The following is a 19,589-nucleotide window of genomic DNA, read 5'->3' as shown; positions in this document are numbered from 1 at the left end:
TAATAAATTAAATGTACAGTACAATTACTTGTACGTTGTATTGTCCCTGACATTAAGAAACCTTTCAAAAACTTTACTTTAAAATCAATGAAAATGCAAACATTTTTTTCAAGTTAAAATATTAAACCAGCGACAAATAATTAGATTAAAAAAGGAACTTAACCATTTTCCCCTTTCTTTTTCAAGGTTTTACAATCCCCTTTAAAATCTGTGACTTGCAGATCACCTAGTTTCATATGGGCGATCTCAGCAAGTTCCTGCTCTACTACTGGACTCCATGTGATTGATTGATAAAAATACATCTATTGATGCTCCTGAACACATCATCAGTGATGTAACGTCCTGTGCAGGAGTACAACCCAGAAAGAGTCAACAAAGCTTAGCCATTAAGTTTGGAACTTGCATTTGTACATGTGCTAATAAGTTTGAGGACTTGTGCAGAGAAATGCACGGAATTCCCATTTAAGAGTGAAACCCAAACATGTTTCAAGCAAACCACACAATCTTTGTATCTTGAGAGAATGTGTTTAAATTGAACCATACGTGTGTAGGAAAGAACCATACATGATTGATTAAACTACAGTTTTTTAATTTATAATTATTATCTGTGATTCAAATTATCAATTAATCAAAAATGTTCTTTTACAAATCATTCCACTCTTATTTTACAGTGAGGAGTCGCATTCAGCAAGGTTTGATTTCAGTTGCTGCCCGAACTGTGATAATACATTTGGTAAATCATGTTGGCCATTATCCGTTGAGTGGAGGTCCAGCAATGCTGACCAGTTTGATAAGTGAAAACCATGACAATCCCTTCACTGACTGTACTGAACTTTCCCCTGAACTTTTTGAGAATCCAAATCTTCAGTTTTTTGTGCTGAACAGTTCTACTCTTATCTCATACTTGGAAATCCCAATTGAGGGCAATATCCCAGGAGGAGGGATGTCAGCTGGACTTTCAACAGCTACCTCTAATGTTAGAGTTGTGATGCGTGATATTTCTGGTAAGTACTCCTGGGATTCTGCAATTTTATATGGACCGCCTCATTGCTGTCAACAAAGGCAAACTCACAAGTTGACAAATGTTTATAACGAGGAACAAATGTCTGAACCTGTCTTTAGTGAAACAGAAATTACTGATGTTGATTTAAAAGACTACCTCGTACCGCGAACAAAAAGAAGGTGCAGAGAAATTGTGCCGTCTTGGGATGCAATTCATGATGATGAAGATGCCTTGGATGAGATGTTGCAGTATCTGGGTTCCACTAGTCCAGAATGCCTCCAGAGAGCTGGTGTGCAACTCAATATCCCTGCTCCCCCTCCAGTTTGTATTTCAGAAAAACAGGAGAATGATGTAATCAATGCAATTCTAAAACAGTACACTGAAGAGGAGGAATTTGTGGAGAGACACAGCAATGACCTGAGTATGAAAGCTACAGAACAGGAGGAACCATGCCCACAGGAACCTCAGTCTGTCTTTTACTACTGCAGAATGCTGTTAAATATTCTTGGCATGAATTCCTGGGACAAAAGGTAAGATATTTCAGAATGTGTAACTTTATTTTTGAGTTTTTTTTATTGAACTATTTCCATATTGTATTAAAGCAGTGTGTCCTTGTTAGATCATGTTCATAAAATAAAATATACAAAAAATGTACTTATGTTTTTGACAACAACTATTATATGGTCCCTGTAGTTTTCTAAATTATGAAAAAATTAATGGACAATAAACAAATTGGATTAATTTGCTGTAAATTATGTTTTCTATGCTGATGTTTTTATTAATATTTCAGTGTATTCTGGTTTTGATTTACTGCAGTAAGCTTTGTCTATATTGGGGAACAAATTATGTTGCCCATTCTAATTTTAATATTGTTTAATTGTAGGACCAGTTTCCATCTTCTGAAGAAAAATGAAAAGCTTTTGCGAGAACTGAAAAATCTAGACTCTAGGCAATGGTGAATGTTTATTTGTGATACCCTTCACTTTTGTTCTTGTATGTTTCATTAATGTATAGCATGAATGTAAGAGCTTTTTCTCCATAAAGGCAAGAGGCAAAAGAATATCACATTGCAGCACATTCTCACCATGTTGGCTATTAAAGCTCAAGTCTACTTAGCTTTATTAGCAGAGAGTGTGCTGGGCTGTGAAGTCACTTCACTGGATGATTAGTCCAGTTTTTTAAACTGCAAGATAGTCAATTTTAATGCTATGTGTCCAGAATTGAATTGAATTAACTAACCTAGTACAAATACGACAATTGAATTTGGGGTTTTACTGGCTCAGCTATTAGGCACCAAATAGCTGAACTATTGCGAATGCAACTCATTTGTCCATTTTTAAGGAAGATATGTTATGAAAACCAAGTAGAGCTGGAATAAGGAACCCAATCATACATACTTACATCAGTACTTCCAGTGCTATAACAGCATCCCTCATTGTTGGTCATTTGTTGGAACCTTCTATGCCTTTTTAGTTACACTAATTGGAGTGTAGGAAGTCGGTGTCAGAATTGTGTTAAAGTGGGGCTTGAGCATGATAACAAGATGTTAACATTGAGTCTTCAGTGGACTGATTCAGCCAGAAACTGATATCATGGCAACCTTTTGGAGGAGCTGAGATGGATGACCTGAAATTCTCAATTATACATCAGACTCTTAGTATGTTCTAGTATATTCAAGTAACTCAGCACTAATCTGAAAGTCAATAAAAATATACTAATCTATTTGATCACTTGCAAATTGTTCTTTAGTATAAAGACTATTTGTTGATGCTAAATAAACGTTGACATTTTATGTTGGCAATGTCAAGGGAACTCTGTCATATTCGTGTTTTTGCTCTGATCTGTTTATGTAAGCGTTACTGTAACAAAGTCATTGAATAAGTTCAGTAACTTTTTTTACGTTAGAGTTTGAAATATTTAGTAAGTCTTGACATTCATCAGTGTAGTAGCATAGAAATTAAAGCAAAATAAACATTCTATATTGATATTTTTCACTTTTTTAAACCATCTTTTGTCTTGCAGTCGAGAAACACACAAAATAGCAGTGTTTTATGTTGCTGAAGGACAGGAAGATAAGCACTCCATTCTAACAAATACTGGAGGGAGCCAATCCTATGAAGATTTTGTGGCAGGTCTTGGTTGGGAGGTAAAACGTCATGTCATTTCTAAATTCATTTTCAAGGTCTCCTAATGAAACTACAAATTAATGTTTTTCGCATTGAAAATGTTTTGGTATTAACTAATGCTGTATAATACTATGTTTATAAATCTCAAAACTGACTGCTCTTTGATGACTATAATTTTATGTTATCTTGAGATGTTTGCCATTAGCTTCATTGAAGTATTATTCTCTCTTCATAAATAAACATTGGGTTAATTGACATCTTTAATTAGATGCTGGCTTTGGTTGATGCTTGTAAGCCTGCATTGCAGTGGTGAGATTTGTCCAATATAATGATCATCATTGTCATTTTTGTGCCAAGCCACTAGAGATGGGAGAGTTATTAAACTTGTCTTCAGTTTTTACGGACAGTAAAATCTTGGAAGCCAAGAAATGGAGGCATATTATTTGTGATGTCTTACCAAAGAGGAGGAATTGGTGAATTTGGAGCTCATTTAGATGGATAAATCCTCAGGGCCTTGACCAAGTGTATTCTTAGATAGTGGGAAGCTAGGGAAGAAATTCTGGAGGTCCTTGCAGAGATATTTGCATCATCTTTAACCACTGGTTTTGGGAGACTACCAATGTTGTACCAATATATAAGAAGGGCAGCAAGGACATGCCAGGGGAACTACAGGCTGGTGAGACTAACGTCAAAGGTTTAGTTTAGTTCAGAGATACAGTGCAGAAACAGGCCGGTTGGCCCACCATGACCGCACCGACCAGCAATCCCCAAACACTTGCACAGTCCTACACACTAGGGACAATTTACAATCTTTACCGAAGTCAATTAACCTACAAACCTGTATGTCTTTTGAGTGTGGGAGGAAACCGGGGGAAACCCACATGGTCACTAGGAGAATGTACAAACTCCGTACAGATAGCACCGGTAGTTGGGATTAATCGCGAGTCTCTGCCGCTCTAAAGCAGCAACTCTCCCGCTGTGTCACAGTGCAGACAAATGAAATGGCATCATACCGTCAGAGTAAAGGTATGCTGGTCAAAAACACTTGTTAACAATTCCAAGGATATCCACAAGTCCCTGTGCTCCATACCATAGTTTTGAACATTCATATGGCATTAGAAAAGAAATGTAAACAACCAATTGGTGGCGAGATACAACTACTGTTTTGTCTCCAAGAAACTAACTTCCAATGGTTTGCAGGACTGCTTCTACATTGTTCTGCAACCTATGTTCTGAGCTGAATTAGAATTATTGAGAGATGCATTTGGTTATGCAAACTTATTAACTTGGTTTTAATGATTTTCTGTGAAAGAATGTGTTCCTAGCACTTACCAAAATTTAATTCCATAAATGCCTATTTATGCCACTCGCTTCCAGTTGCATAATATGGGATATCCAGTGCACATAATATGTGCAACCAAAATTCCTAATTGGTCAGCGTCACAAATGTTATTAAGGATGTGACATTTTGCAGCTTAATCATCTTTAGCACGGATATTTACTGTTAAACTTAATATGTTCTTCCTTTTCACATTCTGTGCATGAAGCATTTAACTAGCTAAAATGCATTTTCATAGTCTTAATCATTTTTACTCGTGTCTTAATTTCTTGTTTAAGGTTAACCTTACCAATCATTGTGGTTTCATGGGTGGACTACAAAAAAATAAGAGCACTGGGCTGTCAACTCCATATTTTGCTACCTCGACTGTAGAAGCAATGTTTCATGTATCTACAAGAATGCCTTCTGATTCAGATGATTCTTTAACAAAAAAGGTACGTTAACATTAAAAATATATTTATGTATTATTTCTTAAACTCGTCTTAATTTATAAGAACCTAGTTTTTAAATTGATATCACTAGTATATTGCCAGATTTCATAATTGATGGGTTATTTATGGTTGCTGCCTTGTTTCCATTGTAGTGTTTGTTTTTAAAAAAAGTACATTTTTCAAATTCCTCATTTTGATTGTTACTAGTCTGAGATTTCATAAAAGTTTTATTTTCAAAGATGAGTTATTTTCATTATTACCCATTGTGGAACAAGATGCTGCAACTGCAAAGGTAACTTGCTGGTCCTAAATTCATTTCAACTTGTTGCCACCCATAACCCTCAAATAAAATTAAGATCTAGTTATTTTTTCATAAAAAGGGATGAAAGGCACTGGATTTTTTGGAATACACATATGCTTAAGGCAAAATATGTTCAAAAATAATCAGAAATTAAATGCTAAATACATGCTTTGTAATATAATTCTGGCATTTCTGCTATTTGTACACGATTTTGATCAGGATCTTCGGTGGCACCTATAAAATTCCATTTTGATTGCAATTAAAATTATTAGAAGGGGGCTGTTTGTGGGTTAGTTATTTAAAATTGGAGAATTCAATCCTTGCCTGAATTCAATGTTGGGTTGCAAGCTGCCCAAGCGGAATATGAGTTGCTGTTCCTCTAATTTGCGTGTGACCTCACTCTGGCAATGGAGGGGGCTCAGAACAGAAATATCAGTATAGGAAGGGGAGTTAACATGGTTAACAGATCCAATTGGCCTTGGCGGACTGAACAGAAGTTCGGCAAAGCAGTCACTGATGTACAGGGGGCTACATCGGGAACACCAGATGCCGAAGATGAGGTCAGAGGAGGTGCTTGCGAACCTTTGTCTCATGTGGTAAGACTGCTGGGGTCCTTGGAGGGATGCAAGGGAGGAGGTATAGGGACAGGTGGTACATCTCCGCGGTTGTAGGGGGAAATTGCCTGGGGCATGAGTGGTTTGGGGTGGGTGAACCAGGAGCTCCCTCCACAACTACTTTATCATTGGTTGTCAGCTGCAGTAGAAATGTTTTGCATTGTATTTTAGAATTGCCATTTTTCCAGTCACATAGTGCATAGTTCCCTGAAGGTGGAATCTCATGTAGATAGGGTGGTAAAGAAAGCTTTTGGTGTGCTAGTCTTTATAAATCAGATAATTGAGTATAGAAGTTGGGATGCAATGTTAAAATTGTACAAGGCATTGGTGAGGCCAATTCTGAGGAATGGTGTACAATTTTGGTCGCCAAATTATAGAAAAGATGTCAACAAAATAGAGAGAGTACAGAGGGTATTTACTAGAATATTGCCTGGGTTGCAGCACCTAAGTTACAGAGAAAGGTTGAAAAAGTTAGGTCTTTATTCTTTGGAGCGCAGAAGGTTAAGGGGGGAATTGATAGAGGTCTTTAAAATTATGAGAGGGATAGACAGAGTTGACGTGGATAAGCTTTTTCCATTGAGAGTAGGGAAGATTCAAACAAGAGGACATGATTTGAGAATTAAGGGACAAACGTTTAGGGGTAACATGAGGGGGAACTTCTTCACTCAGAGAGTGGTGGCTGTGTGGAATGAGCTTCCAGTGGAAGTGGTGGAGGCAGGTTTGATTTTATCATTTAAAAATAAATTGGATAGGTATATGGACGGGAAAGGAATGGAGGGTTATGGTCTGAGTGCAGGTAGATGGGACTAGGTGAGAGTAAGTGTTCGGCACGGACTAGAAGGGCCGAGATAGCCTGTTTCCATGCTGAAATTGTTATATGGTTATAGTGGATAAACCTTTATAGAATATTCAATCACAGGTAAGATTTAAAATGTTTCCTTGTGATTATACCTCCTAAAGTGTTTTAAAGTGGCCTGTTGGATATAACTTCAGTTGATCCAACATTTTGGCTACTTATGGCTCCTGAATTCAAAAAGGCTATGGTGCTGTAAATCCTTTGCAAGAGTAGATGCCCATCACACCCACCTTCACAGCCTTCAATAGCTGCATTGTACTTTAACTGAGACAGGCTATTTGTATCTTGTGAAGTGCCCATTAGCTCTTGCATCGTCAGACAGAGCTTTGTTAAAATCAATAGAAAGAAAGTAAGGAAGATTTTCCACGTATTTCCATTCAAGTAGTTAAGTACCATATTGCCATCTCCTTCCGAGTTCAGAAAAAATAGAAATGACGCCATGTTATGACAAAGGTATTGATATTTGTACATAATTATAAATAATTATCCATAGCTTTGCTTCATGTTTTTTGAGTAGTTGAGACACCTAGGGAATGATGAAGTACATATAATTTGGTCAGAACATACAAGAGACTACAGAAGAGGAATAATTCCAACAGAGTTTGGTGATGTCCTTATTGTTATATATCCAATGAAAAACTATATGTTCAGTATCCATGTAATGAAGAAACCTGAGGTAAGAAAATACTCATATATTAAATGCCTACTTAGAACGGAATTAATAATATCATTATATTTGCACACTTTTTAGTCGAGGTTATATTTAAGAATTACAGCTAGAACAATTTTGGGTACAATTTTCCTCCTCGGCTTCACCTTAGGTAGTTCCCAGAAATAACAAAACAGCTCATTCTGTATTGTTTGCTTTTTATAACAGAACTAATTAAAATCTATGTTTAAGAAAGAACTGTAGATGCTGGAAAAATCAGGTAGACAAAAATGCTGGAGACACTATGGAGATGCTGCCTCACTCGCTAAGTTTCTCTAGCATTTTTGTCTAATTAAAACCTATAGCAATCTCAAAAGTTATACGACACATTATGATTGATTTGATTTACCAAATATTAAGGCATTGCGTCTGAATAGTGTGGTATGTGGATTCCACTGGAGAGAAATTACTTCAGGAAACATGTTATCTCATGCAGTTACATGTGTTTTGCTTTAATATTAATGGGCAAATGGGGACATGTTTACGTAAATATTTGGATCTGAATCGGCTTAAATTTTGTTGTTTACAATTAAATATATAACTTGCTGTTTGCAAACTAAATGTAGTTGTTTTAAGCTAGAATTTTTATGTGACATGATAAAACTTTCATCTCTCAAACAGGTTCCATTTTTTGGCCCACTTTTTGATGGAGCAATTGTGGATGGAAAAGTCTTACCATGTCTAGTACGAGCTACAGCAATCAATGCAAGTCGAGCACTAAAATCACTAATTCCACTGTATCAGAATTTGTATCCTTTTTTTGTACTATTTCATCAAATTGGCCTTTTCTGTTACATAAGCCCTCTTAACTCGGATAGATATAAAAAATGATATTTCTTTTTATGCTTCTGATGTTTCAATAGAATTTGCTCACCGAGCAAGTCAGTTTTTCCAGGTCAAAGGTAAAACTAAAATTTAATGTATTAGAATTGTGAAAACAATTCTCTTTTAACAAATAACACTCAGCAGCTCACACTGCACTTGTGGGGGAAAAAAATTACAATTTCACATCGACCCAAGTTATTTGAGTTGTTGAGTGTTTCCAGCAGTTGAAGTGTTGATGTGATTATTACGTGTTCCTTTACTCAGATTAGCTACTTAAAATTGAGGGATTTTAACCTACAGTGAAGAAGGTATAAAGATTTCACATTCTGTATTTAGTATTGTTTTGTTGTGTTTTACAAGCACTATTTTATAGACCATTGTGTGTTCAATGTTGCGTTGGAATGCCTTGGATTGAACAGTAGAAAACTATTTTGTAGTACAAAAATAAACAATTGAAATAATTGGTGCTGGATGCTACTTATTGCTTCCATCACCAGCCATAGCACTCAGAGGATTTGCTATTATGGTGGATATTTGTCTATCCTCGTAACTGGTCTGTGGGTCAGGAAGTTCAAGTATACAGTTGTGGAGAGAAGTGCTGAGTTCCAGGTCCAGAGGTTTGGAGGTAGTTTGGAAGATGAAGCTATAGTCAATAAATTGTCCTTATTATCTGGATGTTTAAGGGATGAGTGTTAGGCCAGGGAGATGGACCTGTTGTGACAGTCGGCGAATTGCAGTGGATCAAGGCTGTTTGAGACGCTAGAATTGAAATGAACCATAACCACCCTCTCGAAACATTTAATTGGCGACATGCCAAATCTTCTCATAGTTCTGAGGAAGTAGAGGTGTTGGTGAGCTTTGTTTGTGATTACATCAAGGTGCTGCACCTAGACTGATCATGGTGATGTGCAAGCCCTGCTTGAAGCTGTTGACTCTGCCGTTGTCTTGCCGATTATAATCATGAGTATGGGCCCCCAGCTTTCACTTCCTAAAGTCAATAACCAGCTCATTGGTCTTGTTAACAAACGACACAAAGTGAAATGACACAAAGTGCTCGAGTAACTCAGCCGACTAAATCAGTCGCAGGAAGGGTCCCATTGTCACCTATCCATGTTCTCCAGCGATCCTGACCCGCTGAATTACTCCAGCACTTGATGTCCTTTTGTCATCTGCAGTCATGGGCAATAACAGCCACCACTCCTATGGTCTGTTTACAGTAAACCCTTGTATAACGGACCATAGCAGCCACCGACAGCAAGAATCAGCAGGTGAGAGGGATTTGCTGGTGCACCCTGCAAGTCGGGAGTGCAGTCAGATGCTGGGGTTCTAAACAGCCAGGGAGATGGTCGGAGCCAGGGTTGGGTTGGCAAGTCATTTCATTCGCATTCAGTTTGCAATGCCATCTGTGACCTCTCAGGGAATTTCAACTGAGTTCGCGTAATTTTGTTGTGGTTGTAGAAATACTGCATGGAAACGGGTCCATCAGCCCACCAAATCCACGCCGACCATCAATCACTCATTCACACTGGTTCTATGTTATGCTATCCCACTTTGTCATCCAATCTACACGTTAGGAGCAACTTTTTTTATAGAGACCAGTAAACGTTTTTAGAATGTGAAAGGAAACCCATGTATTCACAGGGAGAATGTGCAAACTCCACACCGATAGCTCCTGAGGTCAGGATCTAACCCGGATCTCTGGCAATATGAGATAGCAGCCATAGCAGCTACACCACTGTGCTGTCAATGAACAACAGCCTGACATACATGTACAAGCGGGCAACTTTGTTTTTTGTCTTGTTTTGCTCATTATTGATTGACACATGTTGTATTGATAGATCTTCATGACAATCAAAATAATAGTAATCTGGTATTATTGATATCTGGCTCTGATATATTTGTGGCTTCTCGTTGGGTATCATGACAGTGATAATCTGGACATTTAAATGTTTTGATTTTTTTTGTCGAGAGGAAAGAACTAATGAAGCTTGTACTCCCAGTTTATTTAATGATCATGCAATTAAAATGCTGATCCACTAGAGGATGAAGAAAACTTCTCCTGAACCAAAAAAAAATGTTCTTGGGAAAAGAACAAGCATAAACTTGGTTTGTGGGTTTTTTTGAATTGGTTTGTGGGGGTTTTTTGCAGATTAGAATTGATATATTTCTTAAAACCTGAATTGTTCAGAAATATGAATAGCATTGTGAATTTTGAAGACCTCAGGAAATATGGTTACTTTCCCCCATAAACATTCACTGGCAACCTTCCAAATGCTAAGATTGAAATAAAACAAAAAAAAGTTGGAATTTCATAATTAATTGGTCAATCTCTGTATCAGAGTATAACTAAAAATTAAAATAATTTCTTATGAAATGACTAAGGAGATAATTTAGCTTATCTTATCTCCTCAGCACTTTAAAAGAACATTGTGTTCAACCATGTCTAGATCATTTTCCATATTGTTGCAATTTTTTACCAATTTATTCAAATCATTTTGAAAGGTTTATTGAAGCTCTCCATCGTCGTACCAAACAGGGCGTTCTAAATCCATGAGACGCAAGAAACTGCGGATGCTGGAATCTTGACCAAAACACTAAATGCTGGATGAACTCAATGGATCAGGCAGTGTCTTTGGTGGGAGTGGATAGACAACATTTTTGGTTGGGGACACTTGTGTCGCAGTCTGAATAAACACCTGAACTTGACATGTTGTCTGCCCATTCCCTCCATAGATGCTGCCTGACCTGCTGAATTGGCATTTTCTGTTTTGCATTCTAAATCCTTGCTGCTCATCATATAAAAATAGATTTTCATCATGTTGCCTTCTTTTATCAATTTTGTTAAATTGGCATTTAAGTTATTGGACAAAAAACAAACAGCTGGCGAAACTCAGTGTCAGGCAGCACCTGTGGAGGAAACTGAGCAGATGACATTTCGATGTCTTGAAGAAGGGTTCTGAAACGTCGCTTGTCCATTTCTCTCTATAGATGCTGTCTGATTTGCTGAGTTCCTCCAGCAATTTGTTTTTAGCTCAAGATTCCAGCAACTAGTCTTTTGTGGCTCCATTTTAGTTATTAGATATATTTAAAATAATGCAAGTTAAGTTTTACAAAGCTGCAAGCAATCTGTTGACCAAGTTTCAGCTTGCGCTGCCTTTTACTTCCATGTGTGCATGCTTAAGTGTAAAATTGCAAGACTCATTGCCCTTGTGGCTAAAGAGATCAGGGGGTATGGAGAGAAGGCAGGTACAGGATACTGAGTTGGATGATCAGCCATGATGATATTGAATGGCGGTGCAGGCTCGAAGGGCCGAATGGCCTACTCCTGCACCTATTTTCTATGTTTCTATCATCACTGGACCCACCACTGAGCCCTATGCCAGATCACCAATATGCAGAATGGATTATCAGGCCCCACAACAATGTTAGGCCATTCATGTCATTTGAATGGCTTCTCCTGGGGCAAATGGTCAAAGCATCAATGTACAAAGCCTATCTTGTGCGATGCATTTTAGTTATCGGCAGCGCCCTCTGAATTCTGAACAGGTTATTGTAGACAGCAAGCCCCCTAATAGGAGGTTCAGGAAGTTAGACAAGATCCAAGACAATCTAACTGTTTCATTCTTCACAACCTTTGACTTCATGCATCTCTCAAATCTCATGTGCCATACCGTTGTAAAAACCTAGATTACCCATTCTGTCCAGGCAATGTTATTCATTCATTCCTGGAATCTTTCTTGAAAATCTAATTTAAACAAGCTCAAAATTTGTTGGATGCAATAATCCAGCTGTGATTGGAATCAAGAGGGTTATAGGTTTGAGATAATAAGCAACAGGAATAGGCCATTTGATACCATGGCCCTGCTCTGCCAGTCAGTAAGGTCGCGGATAAGCTGAGATCAGTTTCCGGTACATTGCTGGATTCTCTTAAGATATGAAATAAAATATCTTAAAATTAGTTGCAAATGTACACGGCAACAGAACAACCGCAGACCTCTTTGGTAGAGAATTATAAAGATTCACGGAGCTCTAGGTTAAGATTTCTTCTCATTCTCAGTCCTAATAGAGGGAAATTTTCCTTCCATTAATCCCATCTACACTTCACATTGCCTCTGCAAGACTGCCAGGATAATCAAGGACCAATCTCACTCTAGTTACTTCCTCTTTTCCCTTCTCCCTTGCCATAGAGGGAGTACAGGGAAGGTTCACCAGATTGATTCCTGGGATGGCGGGACTTTCATATGAAGAAAGACTGGATAGATTTGGCTCGTACACGATAGAATTTAGAAGATTGAGGGGGGATCTTATAGAAACTTACAAAATTCTTAAGGGGTTGGACAGGCTAGATGCAGGGGAAGTCCAGAACCAGGGGTCACAGTTTAAGGATAAGAGGGAAGTCTTTTAGGACCGAGGTGAGAAAATCATTTTTTACACAGAGAGTGGTGAATCTGTGGAAATCTCTGCCACAGAAGGTAGTTGAGGCCAGTTCATTGGCTAGATTTAAGAAGGAGTTAGCTGTGGCCCTTGTGGTTAAAGGGATCAGGGGGTATGGAGAGAAGGCAGGTATGGGATATTGATTTGAATGATCAGCCATGATCATATTGTATGGCGGTGCAGGCTCGAAGGGCCGAATGGCCTACTCCTGCACCTATATTCTATATTTCTATGTTTCTAAATGTTCCCCTATTCTAGTAACCCTAGTCAGTCAAACCCAATGCGAACTTTGTGTATTTCAATGAGATCATCTGACATTCTTCACAATTCTTAGTGTAGCTCCATTCAGCTTTATCTTTTCTCATGGGTCAAATGTAGAAAGTATTTTATTGGGATGCATCACAGCCTGGTTTGGGAACAGCTCCATCCAAGACTGCAAGAAATTGCAGAGAGTAGTGGGCGTAGCGCATACTATCGCACAAACCAGCCTCCTTCCATTAATTCCATCTACACTTCACATTGCCTCAGCAAGGCCACCAGGATAATCAAGGACCAATCTCACCCTAGTTACTTCCTCTTTTCCCTTCTCCCATCTGGCAAGAGGTACAAAAGTTTCAAAACACATTCCTTGAGATTCGGGGGCAGTTTCTTCCCAGCTGTTATCAGGCAACTGAACGATCCTCTCATCAGCGAGAATGCGGTCTTGCTCTCCCATCTACCTCTTTAGAGAATCGAACATTATTAGACTAAACTAAACCTGAAACTAGGAAAGTAGTTTGTACATTGTGGCTTAATTTTTGTAGTGAAATATCTCAAGTATTTTCTTAATTACTTATTAATCTGCCCTGATACTTCAAAGATTCTTTCGAAGCTCCCATCGATGTCTCTGTTCCTGTATGCTGTTTAAATTGCACAATTGCGTTTGTATTTTTTGCCACCATTCGTCTTATCAAAATTGTGTCACCTTAAAATATTCTGCCTTGAAGGGGATGCTTGAGCAAAGAACAAATGCCAGCATGGACGAATAGGTTCAAATGGCTCATTTATGTGCCATATACATTATGTGGTCCTGTGCATTGCTGTTTAAGTCAATGTATAAGAAAATAACAGTGCATGATGGGAAACTGATCTGTGACCTGTTGCCTATCCAGTTTAAAATTTGTTCCCTGGCACATAATTTCATAGCTTTTAATTTAAGGTTAGGAATTTAAAATCACATTGTGACAAAAGAACTGGAGCAATCAGTTTAGTATTAGTCAAGCAAAAGGTTCTTAAAGCTCCTCTCCGTTCATGAGCTCTGATTACCTTTCCCCCCAGCCCCCCCCACACACACCCTTTCAGAACTCTCCATTGTCAAATGAAGTGGTAACTGGGTAAGCTGCCATTATCTTCCTATAAATTTCTATCTTTGTTGTTAATGTGCAAGCTATTAAATTTTAATAACTCTCAGTTGCCAAGCCACATTTGTTACCTCCATCTGTTCATACTGATTGTGAAAAGGCAATATTGTCAAACACATTCCCAGACAAGTAGCTTTGTGCACAGCGGGTATGTGAAGTAGGATTTCCACAAGCAAACGATGGCCTCTGATTCCTTGTGATAAAGTATCAATGATGAAAGGTTTGGCATATGGTTTATCGTGATAGGGAGCTTGGGTCATTGCCTTCCTTGGCTTTAACTCATCTTAATTCATACAATGAAACCTGGCAACTTACCATTGTTTCACTGAACTCAAATCAAATGGCAGAAATGATCCATTTAACTGCATTTGAATTATTTTGAACGGTAGCTTCTCAGGCTATATAGCTGTTTGAGAAGACCTTGTGGCTAACTTTCAGAATTGGTAGAATTCGAACCAGTTTCTGTTGTAATTTGATGGCTTCTTTAAAGAGCAAGATTAAGCAATATTACTTTTTAATATTGTGCAATGTGGTGTATTAAAAATGTTTTGTTTAACTATTTTTATAGTTGCTTTCCAGTGATCCAGGTATATTTTCATTTAGTGTAGTTTCAGATGTGCTTTTTTTCTTTGAATACAGATAGTTTGAATATTGGCATAATATTTATTGATGTTGAAAATTGCTTGCAATTTTTCAGTTTTAAGTTTCTTAGACTGAAAAGTGTCACTCAACTGTTATGAGCTGTTTGCTGACAAGCATACGTCTTTAGTAGAAATCTATGGAACTTCCCCAATCCATTGTTAGGAGTGAGACAATTTGTACTTTTTTCCTCAAAATGTCAGATAAGATCAGAGGCTATGTCGATGATTCAACCCTGCTTTGAGAGAGGAATGTGGGACATTGTAGCTAACTTGCACTTGAAAAGGCACAGTTATAAAGGAATGTATAGTTTGTTATGTGTAGCGAGGAACATGAAAAGCTTTTGTTGTGTGCTATCCAGTCAACAGAAAGACAATACAATCGAGCCATTTACAGTGTATAGATACACGATAAGGGAATAAGTGCAAGGTAAATCCAGCAAAGTCCGATCAAGGATAGCCCGAAGGTCACCAAAGAGGGAGCACTGCTCTGGTTGTGGTAGTTGCCTGATAACAGCTGGAAAGAAATTGTCCCTGAATCTGGAGGGGTGCGTTATCACATTTCTATACCTTTTGCCTGATGGGAGATGGGAGAAGAGTGAGTGGCCAGGGTACAACTCATCATTAATTATGCTGATCAAGTCAATCAAAGGGAGCTTGGTTTGTGTGATGGCCTGAGCTGTATCTACAATTCGCTGCAATTTCTTGCGATCTTGGTTGGAGCTGTTCTCAAACCAAGCTGTGATGCATCCTGGTAATGTTTTCCTTGGGATGTCGTCCACTTTGAAGAAAAAGTCATTTAAACTATACTTTGTGGAACGGTTCGTGGAATCCTTGTGTATGTGGTTTGAAAAACAAGGACTTCAAATGTAAGATTGACAATCTGCAGGATTTCTATGTGTAATTTGGTGCTGAAACTGACATTCATTTCAGCATGATATTCCATACTGATGTGTTGTAACCTCCTGTAGTTGTCAGCATGTACCTTAGCCAATGTTATTTTTTACAGCCAGCTCTTAAACATTTACAGCTGCATAGAATGTTGCTACTAAATGAATGGTGCAGTGATGGGAAGGGAGTAGTATAGTGTTCCGAAAGAGTCAGAAGTACTAGACTGGCTGATGTTCAACAGTACCTGCAGGGGGGTACATGACATTTAAGTAGGGACACATTTTGGGGACTCCAACCCAATGTGCTGGCCAGAGGTTTCCATATGCAATATCTGATTGTTTCCCTTATATTGAAGCCTGCAGTGTAGGAACAATGGGCTCAACGGAAAGTAGGTAGTATGTTATTGAGAATATAGCAGCAAACAGAGAATTGAAATTTGGCAAAGATAAACAGCATATAATGATTCTGAGCATGGGAAGCAGAGAGTGACCATAAACCACATTTTTCTGAATGCAGGTGAGAGTGCAGGTGCAGGATTCCCAAAAGGTTAATTTGCAGGTTGAGTCAGTAGTAAGGAAGGCAAATGTAATAGCATTCATTTCAAGAGGACTAGAATATAACATAAATGATGTAATGTTAAGGTTTTATAAAGTGCTGGTCAGATGACATTTGGTATATTGTGAGCAGTTTTGAGGCTCACAATTTGATGGCTCTGGACCTGTGGTCATTGGAGTTTAGAAGGGTGGGAGTGTACTATCATTGAAATCTATTGAATAATGAAAGGCCTTGATAGGGTGGATGTGGAGAAGATGTCTCCAGTAGTGGGAGAATCTAGGACCAGAGGGCACAGCCTCAGAATAAAAGGACGCATCTTTAGAATGGAGATGAAGAGGAATTTATTTAGCCATAAGGTAGTGAATCTGTGGAATTCATTGCCACAGATGGCAACGTCACAGGAGGCTACGTCATTGGGTATTGTTAAAGAGGAGATTGATAAATTCTTGAATAGTTAGGGTGACAAAGGTTACGGGCAGAAGGCAGGAGAATAGGGTTGAAAGGAAAAAATAGATCAGCCAAGATCGAATGATGGAGCAGACTCGATCGACCGAATGATCGAATTCTGCCCCAATGTCATGAATGTTAGAACATAAGCTATTAATGTTGATTTCCTCTGATGTGGATTGACTGAATTTTGAAGCATGATTGTGCTATTTTGCTGCTTAAACAGAGGTGTGTGTGTAAGGTGGTCTTACTGTTAAAGATCATTTCCTGTTCGCATAGTGGTTGCTTCCAAAGGTCTTATGAAAATATTTAGACTGGTTCCACCATCCTTTGAGGGAGAGAATTCCAAAAACTCATCATATTTTGAGAGAAATTATCTCGAGTCTGTCTTAAATTACAACGCCTTTATTTTAAACGGGTATCTCTGTTTCAAGATTCTCCCACAATTCTCGTGCTCAATTCATCCACCAGATAAAGGCCTCTTGAAACCTGATGCGCTTTACTCGGGCAACTACTCAATAATTGCCACATTTGAAAAAATATATACAAGGTGCTCATTAAAGCTGATTCTACCAACTGTTAACAATCGGTGACTGCAGTGCTTTAGCATCTGTCATACATTTTTGGTCATCTGGCAACCCAAGAACTGTGTTAAAGAAGTACCAGGTGCTCTGCTTAATTCTTAATTGACCCACATTATAAGCAGTATATGTGTTGTATTTTATGTGCATGGATTAGCACAGTCTCCTTTCGTTGCTGAATCAAAGCATTCATTCTATTGAATGTGGTAAAAACCAAGATTCAACAATTAAGCCTGTTTACTAACAATGTTGATGGAACACTTTGCGTATCATGATGAGTTATAATAAAGAATTAATGTTCAGTGGCATCCAAAACCTGACACCCATAAACTGCACGCTCAATATCAAAAAGGAGGTGGGTCTTCATACAAGGTAGCCCAGCTTGATTTTGCAAAATTAGAAGTGATTCAGGCAGAAGAACTGGCAGTAGTAATTACAGACTATTTCACCTCTTGCAATTTAATTCATACTAGACTAAGTCACACGGGAGGCCTGGTCCCCAACGCAACCCGTTCCCCAATGCAATATTCCACCACTCACCCTTTCTCCCAATGCAACCCTTCCCCACAACGCAATATTGCACCACTCACGCGTAGCCCCCAAATGTGCAGGCACGGCTCATCCCCCAGCACTCCCTCCCCCTCCTCTTCACCCTCCCTTTTCTTTCCATTCTCCTCCTCCACCTCCCCCAATCATTCCCTCCCTCTCCTTTCCCCTATCCTCAGTCAATCCCTCCCTCCATAACTCATCTCCCTTCCCTATCCCCTCCTATCCCTCTATCCCCCACTTCTCACCTCCTATCCCCCACACTATCCCTCCTGATCTCCCCCACTGCCCCCCTCTCCCTCTATTCCCCACTCCCTACCTCCCCCACTACCCCCGTCCTCTCCCTCCCCCTCACTCTACTTACCTCCCACACTTTCCCCCTCTCCCTCCCTTCCCCTTCCTCTCCCTCAATCCCCCCGATCTTTCCCCTTTTCTCCCTACCCCTTCTTCTCCCTCCCTCTCTATTCCCCTACCCTCAGTCACTCCCACCCTCCATCCATAAGAAGCAGCATCTGCAGTTCCTTCCTCCACAGGTCATTCATTGTAAGCTGTGGTTTTGATCCCGTTGACTGGACGATTGGACCAGTTTGCATTGTGTGTGTGTGTGAGTTACTCAAACTGCTCGGCCACCCTGCAACCCGACTCTCCCTCCCTCCCGCCCTCTACCCACTCCGGCTCAGCCACCGCTTGGCCCCCGCCCGCTGCTGCTGCACGGCCCGGCCCTGCCTGCGTGCTGTTGTTGCTGCTGCCGCCGCGGGGCGGTGGGGGGGGATGGATTCGATGTGCAACACGGTGGGCACCACGAGTTTCGATGAGCTGGTGGAGAAGATCTCTGAGAAGGCCGTGAGGGTGAGTTACCGCGGCGGTGGAGGAGACGGACCCGGGGGGACGGGTAGATGGGACCGCCATTGCCACAGAGGGCGGGTGGAGGAGAGGGGTGGGTGATGAGGGAGAGAGAGACAGGACCAGGGCCTCCACTGAATGTGGTGGGGGGGACGATAGACAAGTTAGTGTGAGGAAGGGAGAGAGGGGTTTGTGAGTCAGGCAGGAAGGGGCGTCGCCATCTCGGCCGTGGCATTGACTAACAGGAGAAGAGACCAAGCTGCTTGGCGCTGCCTGAAAGAATGCGCACGTGCATTTTTAAAGATTTTTAAAGCTCGATAACTTTTACAATATACCACCGATCGGAACTAAACTTGTTGCACTCGCAGCACAGGAGAATGGTGAGTAACCTGCTGAAAAATCTAGCGCTACCGTGTACCGTTTTGCGCAAATAGAAAAACCCCGCAAACCGGAAGAGTACAAGATCGGAGTTTTAGTTATGGATGGGTGGATGTTTTTATCAAGTAGCAATTAGCACAATTTATATTTTGTAACTGAAACCATTTTCACTATTTCCACAACGGAATATGGATCATTCCCAAATACGAAAATTATAAATTTTTACCTGATATGTGAAGATAATTGCCCATGAGGTCAGATGGACTTCAGAAATGCTTGCTTTTATATTATCCTGCAGACCATTAAATCGTTCTTGGGAACCTCGTACTTGAAAAGAGTGTTCACGTGGGAAGCCATGTGCACTATCGTATACAAAGATTATCACTCCTTTGGGAATTTTCAGGAACCCTGAGATACTGCATTTCTAATGTGCTGACAAGCTTTTTTTTGTACACTTACCTCAAATGTACTTGGAGAGATGGCTCTCAGTAGTCTGCATCAACAGAATGAAAAGCACAGCAGGTGGAAGCTTCAATAATCCTCATTTCCCTCTGGAAAACACAAAAATCGTTTCTGATAATGCAAGAGACCTTATTCCCTATGTATGAGGCACTGCTGTACAAAGGGCACTATTAGCTAAAGCTACAATGGGAAAAACTTAATTTAAATAAA

General features: G+C 39.6%; 1 protein-coding gene across 5 annotated transcripts in view; it reads left to right on the top strand.

Annotated features, from left to right (window-relative positions):
• ralgapa1 (Ral GTPase activating protein catalytic subunit alpha 1) overlaps positions 1 to 19,589 on the top strand; it is a 148,484-nt gene that overhangs the window by 111,839 nt on the left and 17,056 nt on the right. For all 5 annotated transcript variants that reach the window (XM_055640527.1, XM_055640526.1, XM_055640529.1 and 2 more), the window contains 6 exons: positions 672 to 1,533; positions 1,887 to 1,958; positions 3,026 to 3,149; positions 4,747 to 4,902; positions 7,188 to 7,346; positions 8,001 to 8,128. In XM_055640527.1, the coding sequence (XP_055496502.1) occupies positions 672 to 1,533; positions 1,887 to 1,958; positions 3,026 to 3,149; positions 4,747 to 4,902; positions 7,188 to 7,346; positions 8,001 to 8,128 (1,501 nt within the window). The remainder of the gene's footprint in view (positions 1 to 671; positions 1,534 to 1,886; positions 1,959 to 3,025; positions 3,150 to 4,746; positions 4,903 to 7,187; positions 7,347 to 8,000; positions 8,129 to 19,589) is intronic.

Source organism: Leucoraja erinacea, chromosome 9 (genome assembly GCF_028641065.1).
Source record: "Leucoraja erinacea ecotype New England chromosome 9, Leri_hhj_1, whole genome shotgun sequence".
NCBI lineage: Eukaryota > Metazoa > Chordata > Chondrichthyes > Rajiformes > Rajidae > Leucoraja > Leucoraja erinaceus.
The sequence above is the reverse complement of the archived record's forward strand: the minus strand, read 5'-3'. Positions and strand labels throughout refer to the sequence as shown.